The 19,540-nt window shown below is 44.4% G+C and overlaps 1 protein-coding gene and 1 pseudogene across 3 annotated transcripts in view; one reads left to right on the forward strand and one right to left on the reverse strand.

Moving 5' to 3' along the window:
- GASK1A (golgi associated kinase 1A) overlaps positions 1 to 19,540 on the reverse strand; it is a 66,379-nt gene that overhangs the window by 2,251 nt on the left and 44,588 nt on the right. For both annotated transcript variants that reach the window (XM_079114162.1, XM_079114161.1), the window contains exons 3-4: positions 1,632 to 1,754; positions 119 to 222 (exon numbers count right to left, since the gene is read on the reverse strand). In XM_079114162.1, coding sequence (XP_078970288.1) covers positions 119 to 222; positions 1,632 to 1,754 — 227 coding nt within the window. The remainder of the gene's footprint in view (positions 1 to 118; positions 223 to 1,631; positions 1,755 to 19,540) is intronic.
- Positions 13,614 to 15,316, forward strand: LOC306646420 (phosphoglycerate kinase 1-like; annotated as a pseudogene). Its single transcript has one exon. The product of its transcript is annotated as a phosphoglycerate kinase 1-like (transcript).

The raw sequence follows: 19,540 nt of genomic DNA on the forward strand, positions 1-19,540 counted from the left end.
CAGATCCAACAACTATGGTCTGATGGACTGGCTTTCTCACTATCCATGGCCCCACCGTCTGCAGCAGGGCCATCCAGCCTCACTCCACAAACCTACACCCAACCCCTCAGATCCTCACCCATCAATGCCCTCCAGCAGCCGGAAGTTCAGCTTGTCCTCAGGGTGCTGAAGGTTGCCGGCATTGTCGATGTAGACCAGATGAGACGGATTGCTGCTCCGAACCTCAGGGGAAGAGGATGGACAGAGAGGGTGGGTAAAGGTGAGGATAGCTGGCACCTGTGGACTTTCAGTCTTAAGGGGTTGCCGGCCGGTCGTGGTGGTGTACACCTGTAATCCCAGTGGCTTGGGTGGCCGAGATGCGAGGATCGTGAGGTCAAAGCCGGCCTCAGTAAAAGTGAGGTGCTAAGCAACTCAGTGAGACCCTGGCTCTAATTAAACAGAAAATATAGCTCCGTATGTGGCTCAGTGGTTGAGTGCCCCTTAGTTCAATCCTCAGTACCTGCCAGCCTCCGTCCACAAAAAAAAAAAAAAAAAAAAAAAAAATTAAGAGGTTGGGGACCCTGAACTGTCAGTCTCACGATCTATCCTACTTGTCCAAATAGTACCCATGACTGAGTGCTTACTCTATAAGGAGTACTATGCTAAGTGTTTCCCAAACATTATCTCAATTAATCCTCCTAGCAACCCTAGGAGGAAAGCACTAGGGTGAGCCTCATTTCACAGAAGCAATTAAAACACAATTTACATAAGATCATATGGCTTATAAGTAGCATGGCTGGTTCACACCAGGACCTGTAAAGTTAAGCCACAGCACCACCTGCTAAAGTGCAAGACAAGGGACTTCCTACTCGTGTGGGAATTTGAAGGTACAACAGGGAGCCTACTCCCCATGGCTTCATGAGGTGTTGCACACATGCATGCTCACACTATACATGTGTGCACTCATGTGCACCTACTTTGCCACCTGCACCTGAGCACCTGGCATCCCCTAAGCATCCCATTTATCCTCAGAAAGCACTGATCAGACTACATCCACAGGAGGAGAGCTTAGTGTCTCCAAATTCTTTTCCAAACTACAACCAGCAACAGAATTCTTTAGTACCTTAAAAAATAAGGTGTGGTTAGGATTGGGAAGCCATCTCTTCTGGTCCTTACTCCCATGTACACACTCCATTCCCATGTGTTCTCCAAAATTCCATGCTAATTTCCCACAATCCTCTCTAGCAACCTAATCTTAAGTTAGGAGCTATACTGTTTCTAGGACCCGTCTGCCCCCCACCACCTTCCCCTCTCTTTGCCTCTTCTCCAGTCCATTCAAAAGGCTCCATTCTCAAACTGCTTCCAGGAGGCCTCAGAGTTCTCTGGAGTTTCTTTGGGGCAGTGGAGACAGTGAAAATAGGGTTCCAGCCTCCACCCACCTGAGCCACACTCTCAAAAGCTCCATTTGGTCAGTTTTAGGCATTCATTGCAGATTCCTGGAAATATCATTCAGGGCAAAGGGCTCTGCTGCCAAGAATAGGATTGGGAAACAGTAGTGTCTGATCACCTCGACTCACCAACAGTATCTTCTGCAAGCGACAGGAAGACCCAGGTCCAGAGTGACAGGGAACTATCGTGTAGAGGAGACATACCAGAATGTGGACCAGCCGCAGCTCTGTGGGGTTCCGGCATTTCTCTCGCAGTCTTTCTTCCACACAGGGGTCTGAGGGCTCAGGTTGGAAGCCACAGCAGTAGCGATCCAGGCGGTCATGAACCTGCAGAGACAGCCAGCCTCTGAAGAGGTGGAACCGTACCTGCCTCCAGGAGACCCAGCTGAGGCCGCCTGGCCTGCCATGCCCTGCACAACATCAGACCCTCTCTGGGGGCCATCCTCAGTGACTCTGTGGTGGTCAGCTCCATGACCGGCCTCCAGCTAGGAATGGGGCCTCCACTTTGCTGCTCTGGTCAACCGACTCCACTCAGGGGCTGTTTACTCATGGCTCAGTATGGATTGTATCCCTGCCCACTTCTTGACCTGCACCACTGCCTCTGAAGCCTGGCTTTGAGGACACACCGAGCATTTTAGAGTGGGCCGGAAGAGTTCCATAATAACGCTTCAGAAGGCAGGAGATATGAGCTCTGGGTCAGGAACCAATAAGACTGAGTCAGCCCCTTGCTCTGACTTACAGGAAGATATTTTCTGTTGGGAGCCTCAAGGACCAAGAGATTGACAAGAGAAAGGCCTAAAACAGAGGTGGCAGAGCCCTTTCGGGGTGCAGAGGAGAGGGTTCTGCTATGGGGAGGAAGACAGAGGGGCAGTAGTCAAAAGGGGAAGCAAATTTAGAAGGCTTGGGATTGGATGAGAGATAAATCAGGATGAGTGACCAGTGGGGATCATTTACAGGATTCACAAGTAGGGAAAACACACTTTCCCCCTTAGGAAGGGTTCTTGATTTGACACATTAACTTGATAAGCACTTAAGGCATAAGGTGAGATCTCAAGAGGTCTGGGTGTGGAAGGATTTGCTTTGCATGGGACAGGAAGAAATTTGTTGCTGTGGAAAGGGAGAGAGGAGTTGAGAGGGGGAAGGTGAAACAGGGAGTCGCAGGAGGCCGAGGGGGCGAGATGTGCCTTCCTGTTACTCCATCCTGGAGCAAAGCTGTCACCCTTGTGAATCGTTTAGTGAACGCTGGTAATGGGGCTGAGTTTTGAATAATTCAGGTTGTGGGGGGCAAGGAAAAATAAAATCAAGGTAGCCCTCATGGCATGTGAAACAGGAAGTACATGAACAGGAAGTCAGCTCTCTGGGATTTTCCTGGGTCATTTCTTTACATCTCCAGGAGGCGGCAGGAGTAGGGAGGAAGGACGTAGGGTGTTCTGGGCATGTGGTAAGTCACACAGGTGCCTAACTCTCAGGCCCCAATATGTACTAAGTTCCTGAAAGAGCACCGCATGGGAAAGACTGAGCAGGAAGCTGTGAACCCATCTTTGCAGAATGGCTGGTCTACACTAGAAGGCCTGGAAACACCACTGTGGACAGAGACACCTGCAAGGGACCTACAAACCAGCTCCAGTTCATGTGCCCTGGCTCAGGCCACCAAGTAAGAGGATAGAGTCCAGGCAGAGGTAAGGGAAAGACAGCCAAGGGGTGCTGCAGGAAGTCAGGCAGCCCACGCTGTGGGGAGGGGAGGAAAGCCCAGGCGAAGGGCCAGCGGGCTCCCTCCCCCACACTCAGGAGGCCTCCGTTCCTTGCAGCCCGATCTCGCCCCCGCCCCATAGTGCTAAGGGCACAGAACAGGCCCAGGTTCCCCTGCACTGAAAGGGCAGCTGTTTTCATCCAGTAAAGTAAAGGAGTGTCCCTCAGCACTCGATAATGTGGTATGTAGAAAATATATTTGGTCTTTATTCCTATTCCTGGCAAAAGATTCCTAAAATCCTTGGGAGTTTTTCAAGTGATAGCAGCCTTTTATTACCCATAATGAGGCCCTTTGGGTCCCACCTGTTTTCGCCCATGCAGTTAATCAAGGGGAATAGGCGGTGGGAACATTCACACCCGCATGACCCTAGTCAAACTGACCCTTGAGGAGGGCTTAAGGGCTGCAAATTAGATTATAAAAACTCTTGAACAATTTAGAGAGCTTCAAATTCCAAGAACTTCCAAAACGGTGAACACATGCACTGCTCCATAGTGGCAGGGTGGTACACCCCAAATCAGGGACACAGACTACACCTAGGGCCCTTTCCGACCTCCCCCTATCTACCTCTTTGTCTGGCTGTTCACCTGTTACCTTTACTTACATTTACTGGTTTATTGTAAAGTTTTTCTGAGTTCTGCGAGTCATTTTTTGCACATTGAGAAGGATCCCTCACTTCATTTATTTTTCGCCCCCCTCACATTTGTTTTAATTGTAAGCAAATGGAGTACAACTTGTTTCTCTGGTTGTACATGAAGTAGAAGCATACCATTTGTGTAAGCATACATTTATATAGGGTAATGGTGTTTGATTCATTCTGTTATTTTTTCCTCCCACCTCAACCCTCCCACCCCTCTTTTCCTTCTATACAGTCCCTCCTTCCCACCCCCCATTATGTGTCATCATCCACTTATCAGTAAGATCATTCATCCTCTGGTTTTTTGAGATTGGCTTATCTCACTTAGCATATATTCTCCCATTTCATCCATTTGCCTGCAAATGCCATAATTTTATTATTCTTTATGGCTGAGTAATATTCCATTGTTTATATATACACCAGTTTCTTTATCCATTCATCAATCAAAGGGCATCTAGGTTGGTTCCACAATCTGGCTATTGTGAATTGAGCAGCTATGAACATTGATGTGACTGGGTACTGTAAGTATGCTGATTTTAAGTCCTTTGGGTATAGGCCAAGGAGTGGGGTAGCTGGGTCAAATGGTGGTTCCATTCCAAGTTTTCTAAGGAATCTCCACACTGCTTCCCAGAGTGGCTGCACTAATTTGCAACCCCACCAGCAATGTATGAGTGTACCTTTTTCCCCACATCCTCGCCAACACCTATTTGTTACTTGTATTCTTGATAATCACCATTCTAATTGAGGTGAGATAGAATCTTAGGGTAGTTTTGATTTGCATTTCTCTTATTACTATAGATGAATATTTTCATATATCTGTTGATTGCTTGTACATCTTCTGTGAAGTGTCTGTTCATTTCCTTAGCCCATTTATTGATTGGGTTATTTGTATTTTGGTGTAGACTTTGAGTTCTTTATAGATTCTGGAAATTAGTGCTCTATCTGAAGTATGAGTGGCAAAGATTTTCTCCCACTCTGTAGGCTCTCTCTTCACATTACTGATAATTTCCTTTGCTGAGAGAAAGCTTTTTAGTTTGAATCTATCCCAGTTATTGATTCTTGCTTTTTATTTCTTGTGCTATGGGAGTCCTGTTAAGGAAGTCTGATCCTACGCCGACATGTTGAAGATTTGAACCTACTTTTTCTTTTATAATATGCAGGGTCTCTTGTCTGATTCCAAGGTCCTTGATCCATTTTGAGTTGAGTTTTGTGCAGGGTGAGAGATAGGGGTTTAGTTTCAGTCTGCTGCATATGGATTTCCAGTTTCCCCAGCACCATTTATTGAAGAGGCTATTTTTGTCCATTGCATGTTTTTGGCACCTTTGTCTAGTATGAGAAAATTGTATTTGGGTTTATGTCTGTGTCCTCTATTCTGTACCATTGATCTACCTGTTTATTTTGGTGACAATACCATGCCATTTTTGTTACCATTGCTTTGTAGTATAGTTGAAGTTCTGGTATTGCGATACCCCCTGCTTCACTCTTCCTGCTAAGGATTGCTTTAGCTATTCTGGGTTTCTTATTCTTCCAGATGAATTTCATGATTGCTTGCTCTATTTCTGTAAGGTACATCATTGGGATTTTAATTGGAATTGCAGTGAATCTGTATAGCACTTTTGGTAGTATGGCCATTTTGACAATATTAATTCTGCCTATCCAAGAACATGGGAGATCTTTCCATCTTCTAAAGTTTTCTTTAATTTCTTTCTTTAGTGTTCTGTAGTTCTCTTTGTAGAGGTCTTTCACCTCTTTTGTTAGATTGATTCCCAAGTATTTTATTTTATTTTTTTTGAGGCTATTGTGAATGGGGTAGTTTTCCTAACTTCTCTTTCTGAGGATTCATCACTTACGTATAAAAATGCACTAGATTTATGAGCATTGATCTTATATCCTGCTACTTTACTGAATTCACTTACGAGTTCTAAAAGTTTTCTGGTGGAATTTCCAGGTTCCTCTAAATATATAATCATGTCATCAGCAAATAGGGATAGTTTGAGTTCTTCTTTTCCTATTTGTATACCTTTAATTTCTTTGGCCTAATTGCTCTGGCTAGAGTTTCAAGAACAATGTTGAATAGAAGTGGTAAAAGAGGGCATCCCTGCCTTGTTCCAGTTTTTAGGGGGAATGCTTTCAGTTTTTCACCATTTAGAATGATATTGGCCATGGACTTAGCATAGATGGCCTTTACAAGGTTAAGGAATGTTCCCACTATCCCTATTTTTTCCAGTGTTTTGAGCATGAAGAGATGCTGTATTTTATCAAATGCTTTTTCTGTATCCATCAAAATAATCATGTGATTCTTGACTTTAAGTCTGTTGATATGGTGAATTACATTTATTGATTTCCAGATGTTGAACCAACCTTGCATCCCTGGGATAAAACCCACTTAATCATGGTGCACCATCTTTTTAATATATTTTTGTATGAGATTTGCTAAAATTTTGTTGAGAATTTTTGCGATGTTCATTAAGGATATGGGTCTGAAATTTTCTTTCCTCCATGTGTCTGTCTGGTTTAGGTATCAGGGTGATATTGGCTTCATAGAATGAGTTTGGGAGGGTTCCCTCCTCTTCTATTTCATGGAATACTTTGAGGAGTATTGGAATGAGCTCTTCTTTAAAAGTTTTGTAGAACTTGGCTGAGAACCCATCTGGTTCTGAACTTTTCTTTGTTAGTAGGCTTTTGATGACTTCTTCTATTTCATTACTTGAAATTGATCTATTTAAATTGTGTATGTCCTCCTGGTTCAGTTTAGGTAATTCATATGTCTCTAGATACTTGTTGATGTCTTTGAGATTTTCTATTTTGTTGGAGTATAGATTTTCAAGATAGCTTCTAATTATGTTTTGTATTATTTCAATCATGTCTGTCATGATATTTCCTTGTTCATTCCGAATTCTAGTAATTTGAGTTTTCTCTCTCCTTCTCTTTGTTAGTGTGGCTAAGGGTTTATCAATTTTGTTTATTTTTTCAAAGAACCAACTATTTATTTTGTCAATTTTTTTCTATTGTTTCTTTTGTTTCAATTTCGTTGATTTCAGCTCTGATTTTAACTATTTCCTGTTTTCTACTTCTTTTGGTGTTGCTCTGTTCTTTTTCTAGGGCTTTGAGTTGTAGTGTTAAGTCATTTATTTGTTGATTTTTTTCTTTTATTGAATGCACTCCATGAAATAAATTTTCCTCTAAGTATTGCTTTCATAGTGTCCCAGAGATTTTGATATGATGTGTCTTTGTTCTCATTTACATTTAAGAATTTTTTTTTATTTCCCTCCTGATGTTTTCTGTTATCCATTTGTCATACAGTAGCATATTATTTAATCTCCAAGTGTTGGAGTAGTTTGTTTTTTATTCTGTCATTTATTTCTAATTTCAATCCATTATGATCTGATGGAATACAAGGTAGTATCTCTATCTTCTTGTATTTGCTAACAGTAGCTTTGTTGCATAATATATGGTCTATTTTAGAGAAGGATCCATGTGATGCTGAAGAGAAAGTGTATTTGCTCTTCATTGGATGGTATATTCTATATATGTCCATTAAGTCTAAGTTATTGATTGTGTTATTGAGATCTATGGTTTGTTTGTTCAATTTTTGTTTGGAAGATCTGTCCAGTGGTGAGAGAGGTGTGTTAAAGTCACCTAGTATTACTGTGTTGTGGTCTATTTGATTTCTGGAATTGAGAAGGATTTGTTTGATGTACATGGATGAGCCACTGTTTGGGGCATAGATATTTATGATTGTTATGTCTTGCTGATTTATGCTTCCCTTAAGCAGTATGAAATGTCCTTTATCCCTTCTGACTAACTTTGGCTTGAAGTCCACATTATCTGATATGAGGATGGATACTCCAGCTTTTTTGCTGAGTCCATGTGCATGGTATGTTTTTTCCCATCCTTTCACCTTTAGTCTGTGGGTATCTCTATGATATGAGTCTCTTGCAGGATATTGTTGGGTCTTTCTTTTTAATCCAATCTGTCAGTGTATGTCTTTTGATTGATGAGTTCAGGCCACTAACATTCAGGATTATTATAAAGATGATTTGTATTCCCGGTCATTTGGCTCATTTTTGTTTTTTGATATGACTTGATTTCTCCTTTATTTGGTTGTTCCTTTAGGGTAGTTCCTCCCTTTGCTGATTTACACTGTTGTTTTTCATCTCTTCCTCATGGAATATTTTGCTGAGAATGTTCTGTAGTGCTGGCTTTCTTTTTGTAAATTCTTTTAGCTTTTGGTTATCATGGAAAGATTTTATTTTGTCATCAAATCTGAAAGTAAGTTTTGCTGGGTATAAGATTCTTAGTTGGCATCAGTTTTCTTTCAGAGCTTGAAAAATGTTGTTCCAGGCCCTTCTAGCTTTTAGGGTCTGGGTTGAAAAATCTACTGATATCCATATTGGTTTTCCCCTGAATGTAATTTGATTTTTTTCTCTCACTGCCTTTAAAATTCTGTCTTTATTTTGTATGTTAGGTATTTTCATTATAATGTGCCTTGGTGTGGGTCTGTTGTAATTTTGTATATTTGGAGTCCTATAAGCCTCTTGTACTTGATTTTCCATTTCATTCTTCAGATTTGGGAAATTTTCTGGTATTATTTCAATGAATAGATTGTTCATTCCTTTGGTTTGTTTCTCTGTGCCCTCCTCTATCCCAATAATTCTTAAACTTGGCCTTTTCATGATATCCCATAATTCTTGTAGATTCTATTCATGATTTCTTACCATCTTCTCTGTTTGGTCAACTTTGTTTTCAAGATTAAATATTTTGTCTTCAGTGTCTGAGGTTCTGTCTTCCAGGTGTTCTATCCTGTTGGTTATGCTTTCTATGGAGTTTTTAATTTGGTTTATTATTTCCTTCATTTCAAGGATTTCTGTTTGGTTTTTTTTTTTTTCAGTATCTCTCTTTATTGAAATGATCTTTTGCTTCCCGCGTTTGCTCTTTTAACTGTTGATTGGTGCGATCATTCAATGCCTGCATTTGCTCTTTCATCTCCTTGTTTGCTTTCGTTTTAATTATGTACATTCTGAACTCCCTTTCTGACATTTCTTCTGCCATGATGTCATTGGATTTTATTGATGTAGCATCTAGGTTTGTTTGGGACATTTTCTTCCCTTGTTTTCTCATATTGCTCAGGTATCTACCCCTCTAGTAATGAAACTAAAATTTGCAGATTTCCTCTATTGACTTATAGAGTCCCTTTAGATTTTCAATAACTCACCTCCTAGCCTTCAGTAGCCTGAAGTCTTGGAGGAAGTTGATAATGCGGTGCTCCACAAGGAAGCTGCCCCTCTAGGGGTGGTGGCCTTCAGGTGGGGTGTATTCCCTGCTAGTGGGCAGAGGCACCTCCACTTGTTGACCAATGGTCAGACAAAGGGGGACTATACTGTGGGCTGGGGCATGGCTGGTCTGGGCCTGTGTCTCTGGTTCTAATGCCCTGTTGGGAAAGCCTTGCCTGGCCTGGAAGACTCACGTGGTGGGGATGTCTCACTGAGCAGCTCTCCTCTGAGAAGTTCCCTTCGGTCCAGAACTATCACCTGGGCTGAGCAGCCCTCCTCTGTGATGTTTCCAGGGGTCCGGACCTAGCTCCTGGGCCAGGGAGCCTCGCCCTGTGCCATGGCCTCTTGCTGGGTGGCCCTCCTCTGCAATGCTCCCGGTTGTCTGGGTTCACAGCTCTAGTGGGGGAGTCTCACTGGGCAACTCTACTCCACAAAGTTCCCTGCGTTCTGGGACTACCGCCCCATCTGGGGAGCCTAACCCAGTGGGAGAAACTCACCCGGTGGCTCTGAGTTGGTCCCGAGTCTCTCAATACCTCTTCTTCTTGAATCCTGAGTCAATTCACTGACAGAATGTGTCATGTAGCACAACCAAACACAAGAAGGCTTGGACACGCAATTCTTCCATATACCCTGGGCTCCAGGTGCTGGCTTGCCAACACAGACTCTGCTGGCCCCTCAGCCTTGAGCAGATCCCTCACTTTATAGCTGGTTACTCAGAAGTACACTGCAATTGGCATCTAAATGGAGGTTGACTTTCGGAATCGGACACTGACTCTGGGTAGACAGTCTGGACACTGTATTAGTGTTGCAGAATTGATTAGTATCAAAAAAAAAAAAATCACCCAGGTGGTCATTGCCACCACCACTGCCATCTCTAGTTCATTTCCTCCTCGCTGTAGCCCTGCAGGGAAGGTGTTGTTATCCTTACTTTACTGTTGAGGATGCTGAGCTCAGACATGCCCAAGGTCATAAATGCAAGATCAATACAACCAGGATTTGAATTTGATGAGCAAGTACTGTATCCCGGAGGTGATGGACTAGATACCCCCCCACCACCCTTTGTGTAGAGTGGGCTGCAGATGGGCTGAGGGCAACAGGATGGTGGCACTGGCTAAAACCCAACAGGTCTGACTGGTTAGAACACAGATGTGGACCATTGACACCACTCACGCCTGCTGCTGCCTCAGCTGTCAGGGAGGGTGGTGGGTTCTGGGTCTTCTCCCTTCTTCAATTTTGAAAGTGTTTCTCTAGCCTTAATTAGTAAGGCTGAGACTAGATTAATTAATTCCATGATGAGCAATGATGGAGACCTTCTTTGACCTCTGCAAGTAGCTCAGCCTTCCTATGCTTCAGGGAGGGAGGCAGGGAGGATAAGAGGGGAGCGTGGGCTGCTTGGGCAAGCACACCACTCATTGGAGGACCTGGTTTTCCTGCACTTGCCTTCTCTGTTGAATATTGTCTGCTGGCAAACTCTCCCGCATTCCCAGTCTCGAGGTAGAATGGGGCGAAGTTCCCTTGGCCACACACCTTCACCCCTGGCTCCTAAGGCTGCCCAGGGCTTTTTTCTTCCATTCTCTGAAATTCTTAACATCTTAACTAAAAACAAATTCTTATGTTGCTGAAGTCTGTGGCTTGAAATCAAACTGCCCCTAAGTTCTGCACCCCCCGAGTTTTCTCTTCTGGATGAAACATGCTTAGGTTCTAAGACTATAGCAGGTATCTTGGTACCCACCGTGAACCTGGAAAGGTCCCCATCTTACAGATCCCCAGTCTAGAGGAGCCCTCTGGCCCCTGAACAGGCATGGCTTTCCCATTCAGCAAACTCAAAATTCCATAAAATTAGCATCTCTTCCACCCCAGGAGCAACCTTCAACCAATGTCTTATGAGAGTTGGTGAAAAATATCATGGTGCCTCCTTCCTCTGAGGACTGATCCTCTGCAGGAGTGTTCTACACAGCCTGTCACGGGTCTCCACGTGGGCTGAGTCTCACACCCACAGCAGTAGCCCACTCATTACTGCATCCTTGGTGGATTTTTTTTCCTTCCTCATTTCTCTTCCCCATTTGCTCACCAGGCTTTCTAGAACCACCTCCAAATTGGGATTCTGGTAACCAGATTCTAGTTTTAAGGGACCCCAAATCTAGGCAGAAGCCCCTCTCAGTCTCCATTGCTGGCATGTGTCCAGGCACTTCTTGATCAATGTTTTAATTAAACTTTAGCATCTATCACTGGACATGTTGCTGCACTGGAGGGTCAGATTAGAGCAGTGTAGAAATCACTTCCCTCATTCCAGATGCCAAGTCTGGGTAGCATCCTTGCCAGTCTGCTCACATTGCTGATACCTATGGAGCATGCCCCAAGTGAACATATCTAAGTCCAAGACCCTCACTTGTGGCCATCCATCCAGATCTTCAATTGGTGAGGAAAATAACTCTGCTTTGAGATTAAAAAACAATAGTTTATTCTGAGCCAAATCAATGACCATGGCCCAAGAACACAGATTCAAGCTACCTGGGATGACATAGTTCTTCCCCCTGTGGAAGAAGTTACAGGAACTTTTATAGTCACAAAAGAAAGTAGGTGCAGGGGGCATCAAGCAGGTGGACTCTGAAGAGGCAGGTAAATCCCTTCTCTAGGACTCAGATGTCATCTTTAGCAAGATGGGAAAATCTCTTACAGGATTCAGATCGTCATATCCTTAGTTTTAGGCTAGGTGAAGACCAGGGATCTCCCAAGCTTAGTGTACATTCCAAGAGTTATCTCTAGTCACAAGAATGATGGATAGACATAGGTTGATAGCAAATGGCTATTAAGGGGGACTAAAGATAGTCCAGGGTAACTTTGGTTCTTGATCTTCCACATTCTCTCTCCACAATGTTGATGTTTTAGTCAGCCAAGATCAAATGGTCTGCAGGCTCTGGAACATAGATGCGGCTTCTCTGGAGAACTTCAGTTCACACAAACTGCATTTGTACCACCAATTCGCAGGCCCCGAGTGGAGGACTTTGCATTTAGCACTTCGATTTTCCTCTCAGATAACTGCAGTCTGTTGGATCCTTTCTGGATTGTTTTGCCATCCTGTGCATTTGTTTCCCTGTCACTGCCCACTTTAGGTCATGTGCCAGCCACAGAAGTAAGCTGTTCTATCAGCATGTCTTCAGCAGCAAGTACCAGCACAATCTGACTCAAAGTGACTCCACCATGAGGAAAACTAAGACCACCCACAGGAAGTCTCAAGATGGCACAGGTGGGGTGGATTCAGCAGCTCCATAGCGCCATGATGAGGACTCAGGTTTCTTGTTGCTATCTACTTCAACCACAATGTTAACATCCCCATATTGTCTTAGGAAGCATGCAGGGTCCTGCTATGGGTCCATGTTTCTCCTTGGTGTCCAGGAAAGAATGGGAGAGAGAAGAGGGACCTGTTCCTGTCAACAGCCACAGTATAGAAATCCTTCCCTTCAGCCAAACTGGGGACCAGTCAACATGCTCATCCTAGTTCAACAACGGTCAGTGGAATATGGCGATGTACTGATCCCTGAACCCATCTCCTCCCAATCCAGCAGTGGGTGGAAAGCAAGTCAAATCAGAGTAGAGCAAGGCACATAGAGCAGTCAGCTGGGTCTCCTACAGTGCAGATGTCCTCATTCAGGCCACTAATTAAAAGGCTGGCCAGGATGTGCCTGAGGACAGGGCCCTGCAGCAAGCCAGAGTTCTCCTATCCCTCCCATTCCAAGTCCACTAAAGCTAGAATCACACTACCTTATTTCTCTGTATTGTCCTTGGTCTTCACAAAGGAGCTCCTATTCCATGCTTTCACTCATACCTGTCCTTACATAGCAAGCGTCACTCCAAAGGCTGCCAACCGGGTTGAGTATAGAGGTTGGCAAACTGCTCCGAAAAAGGACCAGAGAGCAAATATTTAAGGCTTTGGAATCATAGTCTGTCACCACTGCTCAGTGCTGCCACTGGTGAGCTTCATGTATTATGGATACATATGGACATGCCTGTGTTCTAATAAAACTATGTATACTGAACTTTGAATTTCATAATTTGATATCAAAAAACACTATTCCAAATTGGGTGCAGTGGTTCATGCTTGTAATCCCAGTGACTTGGGAGACAAAGACAGAATGATCACAAGTTCAAGGCCAGCCTCAGCAACTTAGCAAAGCCCTGTCTCAAAATATAAAAGAGAAAGGCTTGGGATGTGGCTTGGTGGTAAAGCACCCCTGGCTCAAATCCCAAGTTTCATATATATATTCTGATTTTTCTTAGCCATTTAAAAATGCTAAAGCCATTCTTAGTCTGTTCCTTTTGGGGATAAATCCTGGCTCTACTGTTTCCACACTATCCTAAGTTGAAGAAGTAATTGGCCTTGCTACACCTCAGATACCTCAACAAAATGGGGGCATTGCAGGGCGGTGCAAGCACGCTCCCTGTCCATGAAGTGCTCGGCACTCTGCACGTGTCTGGGCAGTACGTCAGTCACGTTATCCTCTCAATCTCAGACCTCTCGCCCTCGCCTTATGGCCAAAATGTTGCTGTCTAAACAAGCTAACTCTGGACAAGCTGGACGTGAAGGGAAAGAAGGTCGTTAGAGTGGACTTCAATGTTCCTATGCAGAATAACCAGATAATGAATAACCAGAGGATCAAGGCTGCTGTCCCAAGCATCAAATTTTGTTTGGACAATGGAGCCAAGTCAGTTGTCCTTATGAGCCACCTGGGCTGGCCTGATGGTGTTCCCATGCCTGACGAGTATTCCTTAGAACCAGTTGCTACAGAACTGAAATCTTTACTGGGCAAGGATGTTCTGTTCTTGAAGGACTGTGTGGGCCCAGAAGTAGAGAAAGCTTGTGCCAATCCAGCAGCTGGTCTATTATCCTGTTGGAGAACCTTCACTTTCATATTGAGGAAGAAGGGAAGGAACAAAGATGCTTCTGGGAACAAGGAAAGCCACGTCAGCCAAAGTAGCTTTCCGAGCTTCACTTTCCAAACCAGGGGATGTCTGTGTGAATGATGCTTTCGGCACTGCACACGAGCCCACAGCTCCATGGTGGGAGTCAGTCTTCCACAGAAGGCTGGTAGCTTTTTGATGAAGGAGCTGAACTATTTTGCCAAGGCCTTGGAGAGCCCAGAGTGACCTTTCCTGGTCATCTTAGGTGGAGCTAAGATTGTAAACAAGATCCAGCTGATCAATAATATGCTGGACAAAGTCAATGAGATGCTTATTGGTGGTGGAATGGCTTGTACCTTCCATAAAGGTGCTCAACAACACGGAGTTTGGCATTTCTGTTTGATGAAGAGGGACCCGAGATTGTCAAAGACCTTTTGTCTGAAGCTAAGAATGGTGTGAAGATTACTTTGCCTATTGCTCTTGTCACTGCTGACAAGTTTGAGAATGCCAAGACTGGCCAAGCCACTGTGGCCTCTGGCATACCTGCTGGCTGGCTGGGCTTGGACTGTGGTCCTGAGAGCAGCAAGAAGTATGCTGAGGCCGTCAGTCGGGCTAAGCAAGTTGTATGGAATGGACCTGTGGGTGTTTTTGAGTGGGAAGCTTCTGCCCAGGGAACCAAAGCACTCATGGGTGAGGTGGTTAAAGCTCCTTCCAGGGGCTGCATCACCATCACAGGTGGTGGGGACACGGTAGGTCACTTGCTGTGCCAAATGGAACAGAGGATAAAGTCGGCCATGTGAGCGCTGGTGGTGGTGCTAATTTGGAGCTCCTGGAAGGTGAAGTCCTTCCCGGGGTGGATGCTCTCAGCAATGTTTAGTACTTTCCTGTCTTTTGGTTCCTGTGCACCGCCCCCAAGTCATCTTAGCATTGGCATTAGCTAAAACCTCCCCCCACATCAAGACTCAGCTCATGGCCAAGAGATGTAGCACCAGGAACCCTTAAACTGTTGCACAGCATCTCAGCTCATCTTTACTGCACCCTGGATTTGCCTGTATTCAAAATCCCATTTAAATTTCTTAGTGACTAAACCATTGTGCATCCTAGAGTGCATCTATTTATATTTTGCCTGTTAAAGTGAACTGTTAGCTTAGTTTTCTTTTTGAAGTAGCTTATCACTTTTTTGATTAGCTTGTCACTGTTTACTACTTGGCATGGAAACAAGATGAAATTCCAGTTTTAGGAAGAAGTAACTGATGATCTATTAAATCAATAAGTGTCCATTGAAACTGGAAAAAAAAAAAAAATAGGGCAGTGATACTCCCAGGAGCTGTGCTGAGTCCCACCCAGGCCAATCAGAGGACTGTTTATGGAGAGTTCTCCGTTGTCTCTGGCCCTCCAAGGGCTAGGCCAGAGGTTTCCTCCCAGGAAGTGCAAGCCTGGCTTACAGCAACAGGCCTGAGACCAGAGGGTGCCATCAAGGAAGGGCTGTGGTGGCTCAGCCCCGCTTCCAGGAGCAGGCCTACTGTTTGAAGGACAAATACATCTGTGAAACAGAAACACCTACTGAGTTCTCTTAGGCTGGGAGAGGAAATGTCAGGGCAGCTCTAGCCAGACTAGAATACAGCAACTGCTCTGGATTTTGCTTCCTGCCCAGTGAGACAGGGCCAGCCAAGGTCTTCTGGCCCTGCCAAGCCTCCCTGACCCCGTCTCCAGACCATTCCATGCAGGAGATTAACTTGCAGCGGCACTTATTTCCAGAGGAAGCTACGAGGAACGTTGGCCCCTATCATATGTACAGCTTTGGCTTCCCCAAATCTACTCCCATTTGAATGTTTGACAGGAAGAGCTTGGCGTGCAGAGCTGCCAGCTTGATTATTGTGCCACACAGGCTGGTTATTTTTTCCCACTAGGAGAAGTTAGATTGAGACAGCAGCAGACTAGTAGCCACTCAGGACAGAACTGAAATTTCATTCCCACATTCCTTCAGGATTTAATTCTTTGCCCCCCAACCCCTGCTTAAAAAATAAAAAAGGTTATTCAAAGAAATAATCTTTTGCAGTTTTTGTTTGCAGAACCAACCTAACAGCATTGCAAAATCATGATGTGAATTGAAGTTTTTGTTTAATTTTAGTTAAGCCATTGCAAAGCCTTCATGCTGTGCCAGGGGCCATTCTGAGCAATTCACCCAGCCCAAATCATTTGATCCCTCCCAGCAGCCAAGAAGCAGACACTATCCCTATTTCAAGTCACGAGGCTGACTGTGCCTAAGTTCAGATAACCAGGAAGTGGTGGTGCCTGGATTGGAACCCCGGGCTCTGGATCTGACCCCTGAGACAGTATGGCAGGAACGTGTTCTCTGGCACCAGGATCACAAGTTCTTGGGTGTCAAAAATGAAGACAGTACAATCCAATCCCAGCACGGGCTTGGCCTAACCAGGGACATGGTTGAGGCGTTTTGAATATTCCCAAATGAAGCACATGACAGGGCACACTGGACTCTTCCCAGGTGGTCACAGAAAGCCTGCCCACCACATCCCACCTCCCTGCCCAGGCTTCAGGGGTGGCCTAACTCAGTCACTCCCTACCAGGATATCGGAATGAGACAAGGCACTGCAATCTGGCAAGGGGGGACATAGGGCCCCCTGTAGGGGAAAGGGAAGGTCCAGGGGGAGCTCAGCACAGGGCATGGGGATGGCCCTGATCCTATAACAAGACCTGGGGCTAACTCTGGGGTTCCTCAGCCAGTACCCAGTCCAGGTCTGGTAGATTCAGAAGGCATGCCTGCTGACCCTGGTAGGGATCTTTCCCCAACCTGGGGCAGTCACAGGATCCACAGGATGGAAAGGGTGGTTCTTAGCTGGACAGGCTCATTGCCTGGGGTCAGAGCTGCAGCATGGCTGGAAGCGGGAGGACAGCCAGGCTCCCTTTCCACACCCAGCATCTCTCCATGGAGGCAGCAGGCTGGGACCACAGTGACCGGCTGGCTGGCAGTGCCACTTTGACTCACCCTCCAAGGACCCACCTTGCCACACTCCCTCCATGACCAACAGGGCATCTTCCCTGGAGGGTCCAGGGAAGGAACAACTGATCTGCCTCAGCTCATCTGCCCCACGCCCAACGCCACATTCTCAGCACCAGGTTCGGAAACAGATGATGGGGTTTGAGAGCTTTGTTGAGAACTATTGTTCATCTAAAAAAATCTGTACATCACTCCATTTTAAATACCAATGCAAAACTAGCAGCCACGAAAAGAAGAATTCACCACAGCAAGGTAGGTTCCAACTGGGAAAGCTACGGCAAGTTGTCATCTGAACAGCTTTTACAAAAAGGCTGGTGTGAAACACTGAGGGCAAACACTGACCTCCACAAATCCCTGAAAGGTATTTGAATAAACCATTCATCCATCCCTGACGACAATTCTTAACAAAAGCAGGCATAAGGAACAGTGCTTTCTCACATTGTCAGCCAAAAGCCAGCATGAGAGCCAGACATGGTGGTGTACACTTGCACTCCCAGCAACTGGGGAGCCCGAGGCAGAAGGATCAGAAGCTTGAGGCTGGTCTTGGCAACTTAGCCAGAGCCTAAGCAACTTAGTGATTAAAATAAATAAAAGGGGTTGAGGATGTGGCTCAATGGTTAAGCACCCTGGTTTCAATTTCTAGTACAAAAGAAAAAAGAAAAAAGTCATATAGTCAACCACTAGAAAGAGGAAATAAGATAACACTATACATCACAGATGGAACACTCCAGAGGGTGAACTGGGCAACCATTATAAAACCACATTGGTATGTGATGGTAATGAAATTAACATAGAAATAATAGGCTTCATATAGTCGAGTGACCAGCCTGGACATATACTACAAAGGAAGATCCTACTTGTGGTAACCACAAGATGAGGTACCCAGGAATAACCCAACATGAAAATGAAAATCAGCTGAATAAACAGCAAGATGCTTCTGAGAAACAGACAAATAGACAAATTCTGTTCTTGGCTAGAATTACTCTATTTTAAGATGTAATTTTTTAATCAGTCCACAAAAATTTAATTTGGCTCCAATCAAATCTTAAAAGGATTTGGGAAAGAGATGGAAGTAACAGCTGACTGTAAATTTCATGTAAAAAAAATATACAAGAGTATCAAGAAAATTCTAAAAAGAGCAACAAGACCAAGCCATACTGGTTATTAACAAAGGATAAAGTTCAGTAATTAAAACAGTGTGATACTGGCATATAAATAGACCCTTTCCTGGAACAGAAAAGGATCTGGAAATAGACCTGTATACATAAAGAAATTGGCTATCTGGTAGTATCTGTATACATAAGGAAATGCTATCCGGTAGCATTTCAGACAGGGAGAAAAAATGAATCTTCAACAAATGGCACTGGGACATTTGGGTCGCCATCTGAAAAAAAAAAAAGTTATTTCACACCTTATCCTTATTCCAAAATAACTTCCAGATGGATCCAAGACATATGAAAAAAAGAGAGAACTTTTTAAATAACTCTGAAGCGAGGCCGGCCTTTTAAAACACACAAACCTAGAAGTCAAAAGAGAAAAGCCTGATCATTTAAACAAAGCTTTTAAAAAATTTCTGCACAGAAGACTACACACAAAGCTGTTGACAATTAAATCTAAGATTTACACTACAATGGAGAGTCTAGTTTCCTTAATCTATTAAAAAAAAAAAAAACAAAAAACTCAAAGTCATCAGGAAAAACAGCAACAACCCAACAGAAAATGGGTCAGCCAGGCATGGTGGCACACACCTGTCATCCCACTGGCTCTGGAGGTTGAAGAGATTACAAGTTCAAGGCCAGCCTCAGCAAATTAGCAAGGCCCTAAGCAACTTGGTGAGGCCCTATCTCAACATAAAATGGGCTGGGGATGTTGCTCAGTAGTTAAACACTCCTGGATTCAATAGTCCAAACACCCCCCAAAAATGGGGCAAAGAATATGGACAGCTTTGTTATTGTTTTTAAAGGCTTTTAAGTGAAGGCTGAATTAGAGTGAGGTAAAACAAAACCCAGCAAAATCATTAACTTTCAAGTTTGTGTTAAGGTAGGGTTAACCACTGAGAGCCAAGAGGGCCAGCCCTTTAAGTTCCCGGGCACCTCCCTTGCCTCATGAGTTAGTTTTCTACTGTTGCATAGCAACCCCTCCCTGTAGCAACTCAACACAGGCCGTTTACTTTCTTCCTTAAAGCCAGTAAGAGACTGAGATGCTTTGCTTTCTCTAAACACTCACCTGATTAGGTCAGGCCCATCTAGAGTCATCTCCCTTTTAACTCCGTTAACTTGGTTAGCAACCTGATTACTGGAAGGAGTGTTATTCCCTCATGTTCAGTTCTCACATGCCAGGGAAGGGGGTTATTTCTAGGTGGGTGGGAATACTGGGAGCCATCCTAGAATTTTGCCTATCACACTTCACCCTAATCTAGATCCTACTTTTAAAGATACGAGAAGATGCTCAGTGGCACCTTCCAACATCCTTGACCAGGCAGCTTGTCTCACTGTACCTGGCTGCACCATCTGTAAAATGGTGAGGAGTGAGCATGGC

Source organism: Sciurus vulgaris (assembly GCF_902686455.1).
Source record: "Sciurus vulgaris genome assembly, chromosome: 16".
In the NCBI taxonomy this organism is placed as follows: Eukaryota; Metazoa; Chordata; class Mammalia; order Rodentia; family Sciuridae; genus Sciurus; species Sciurus vulgaris.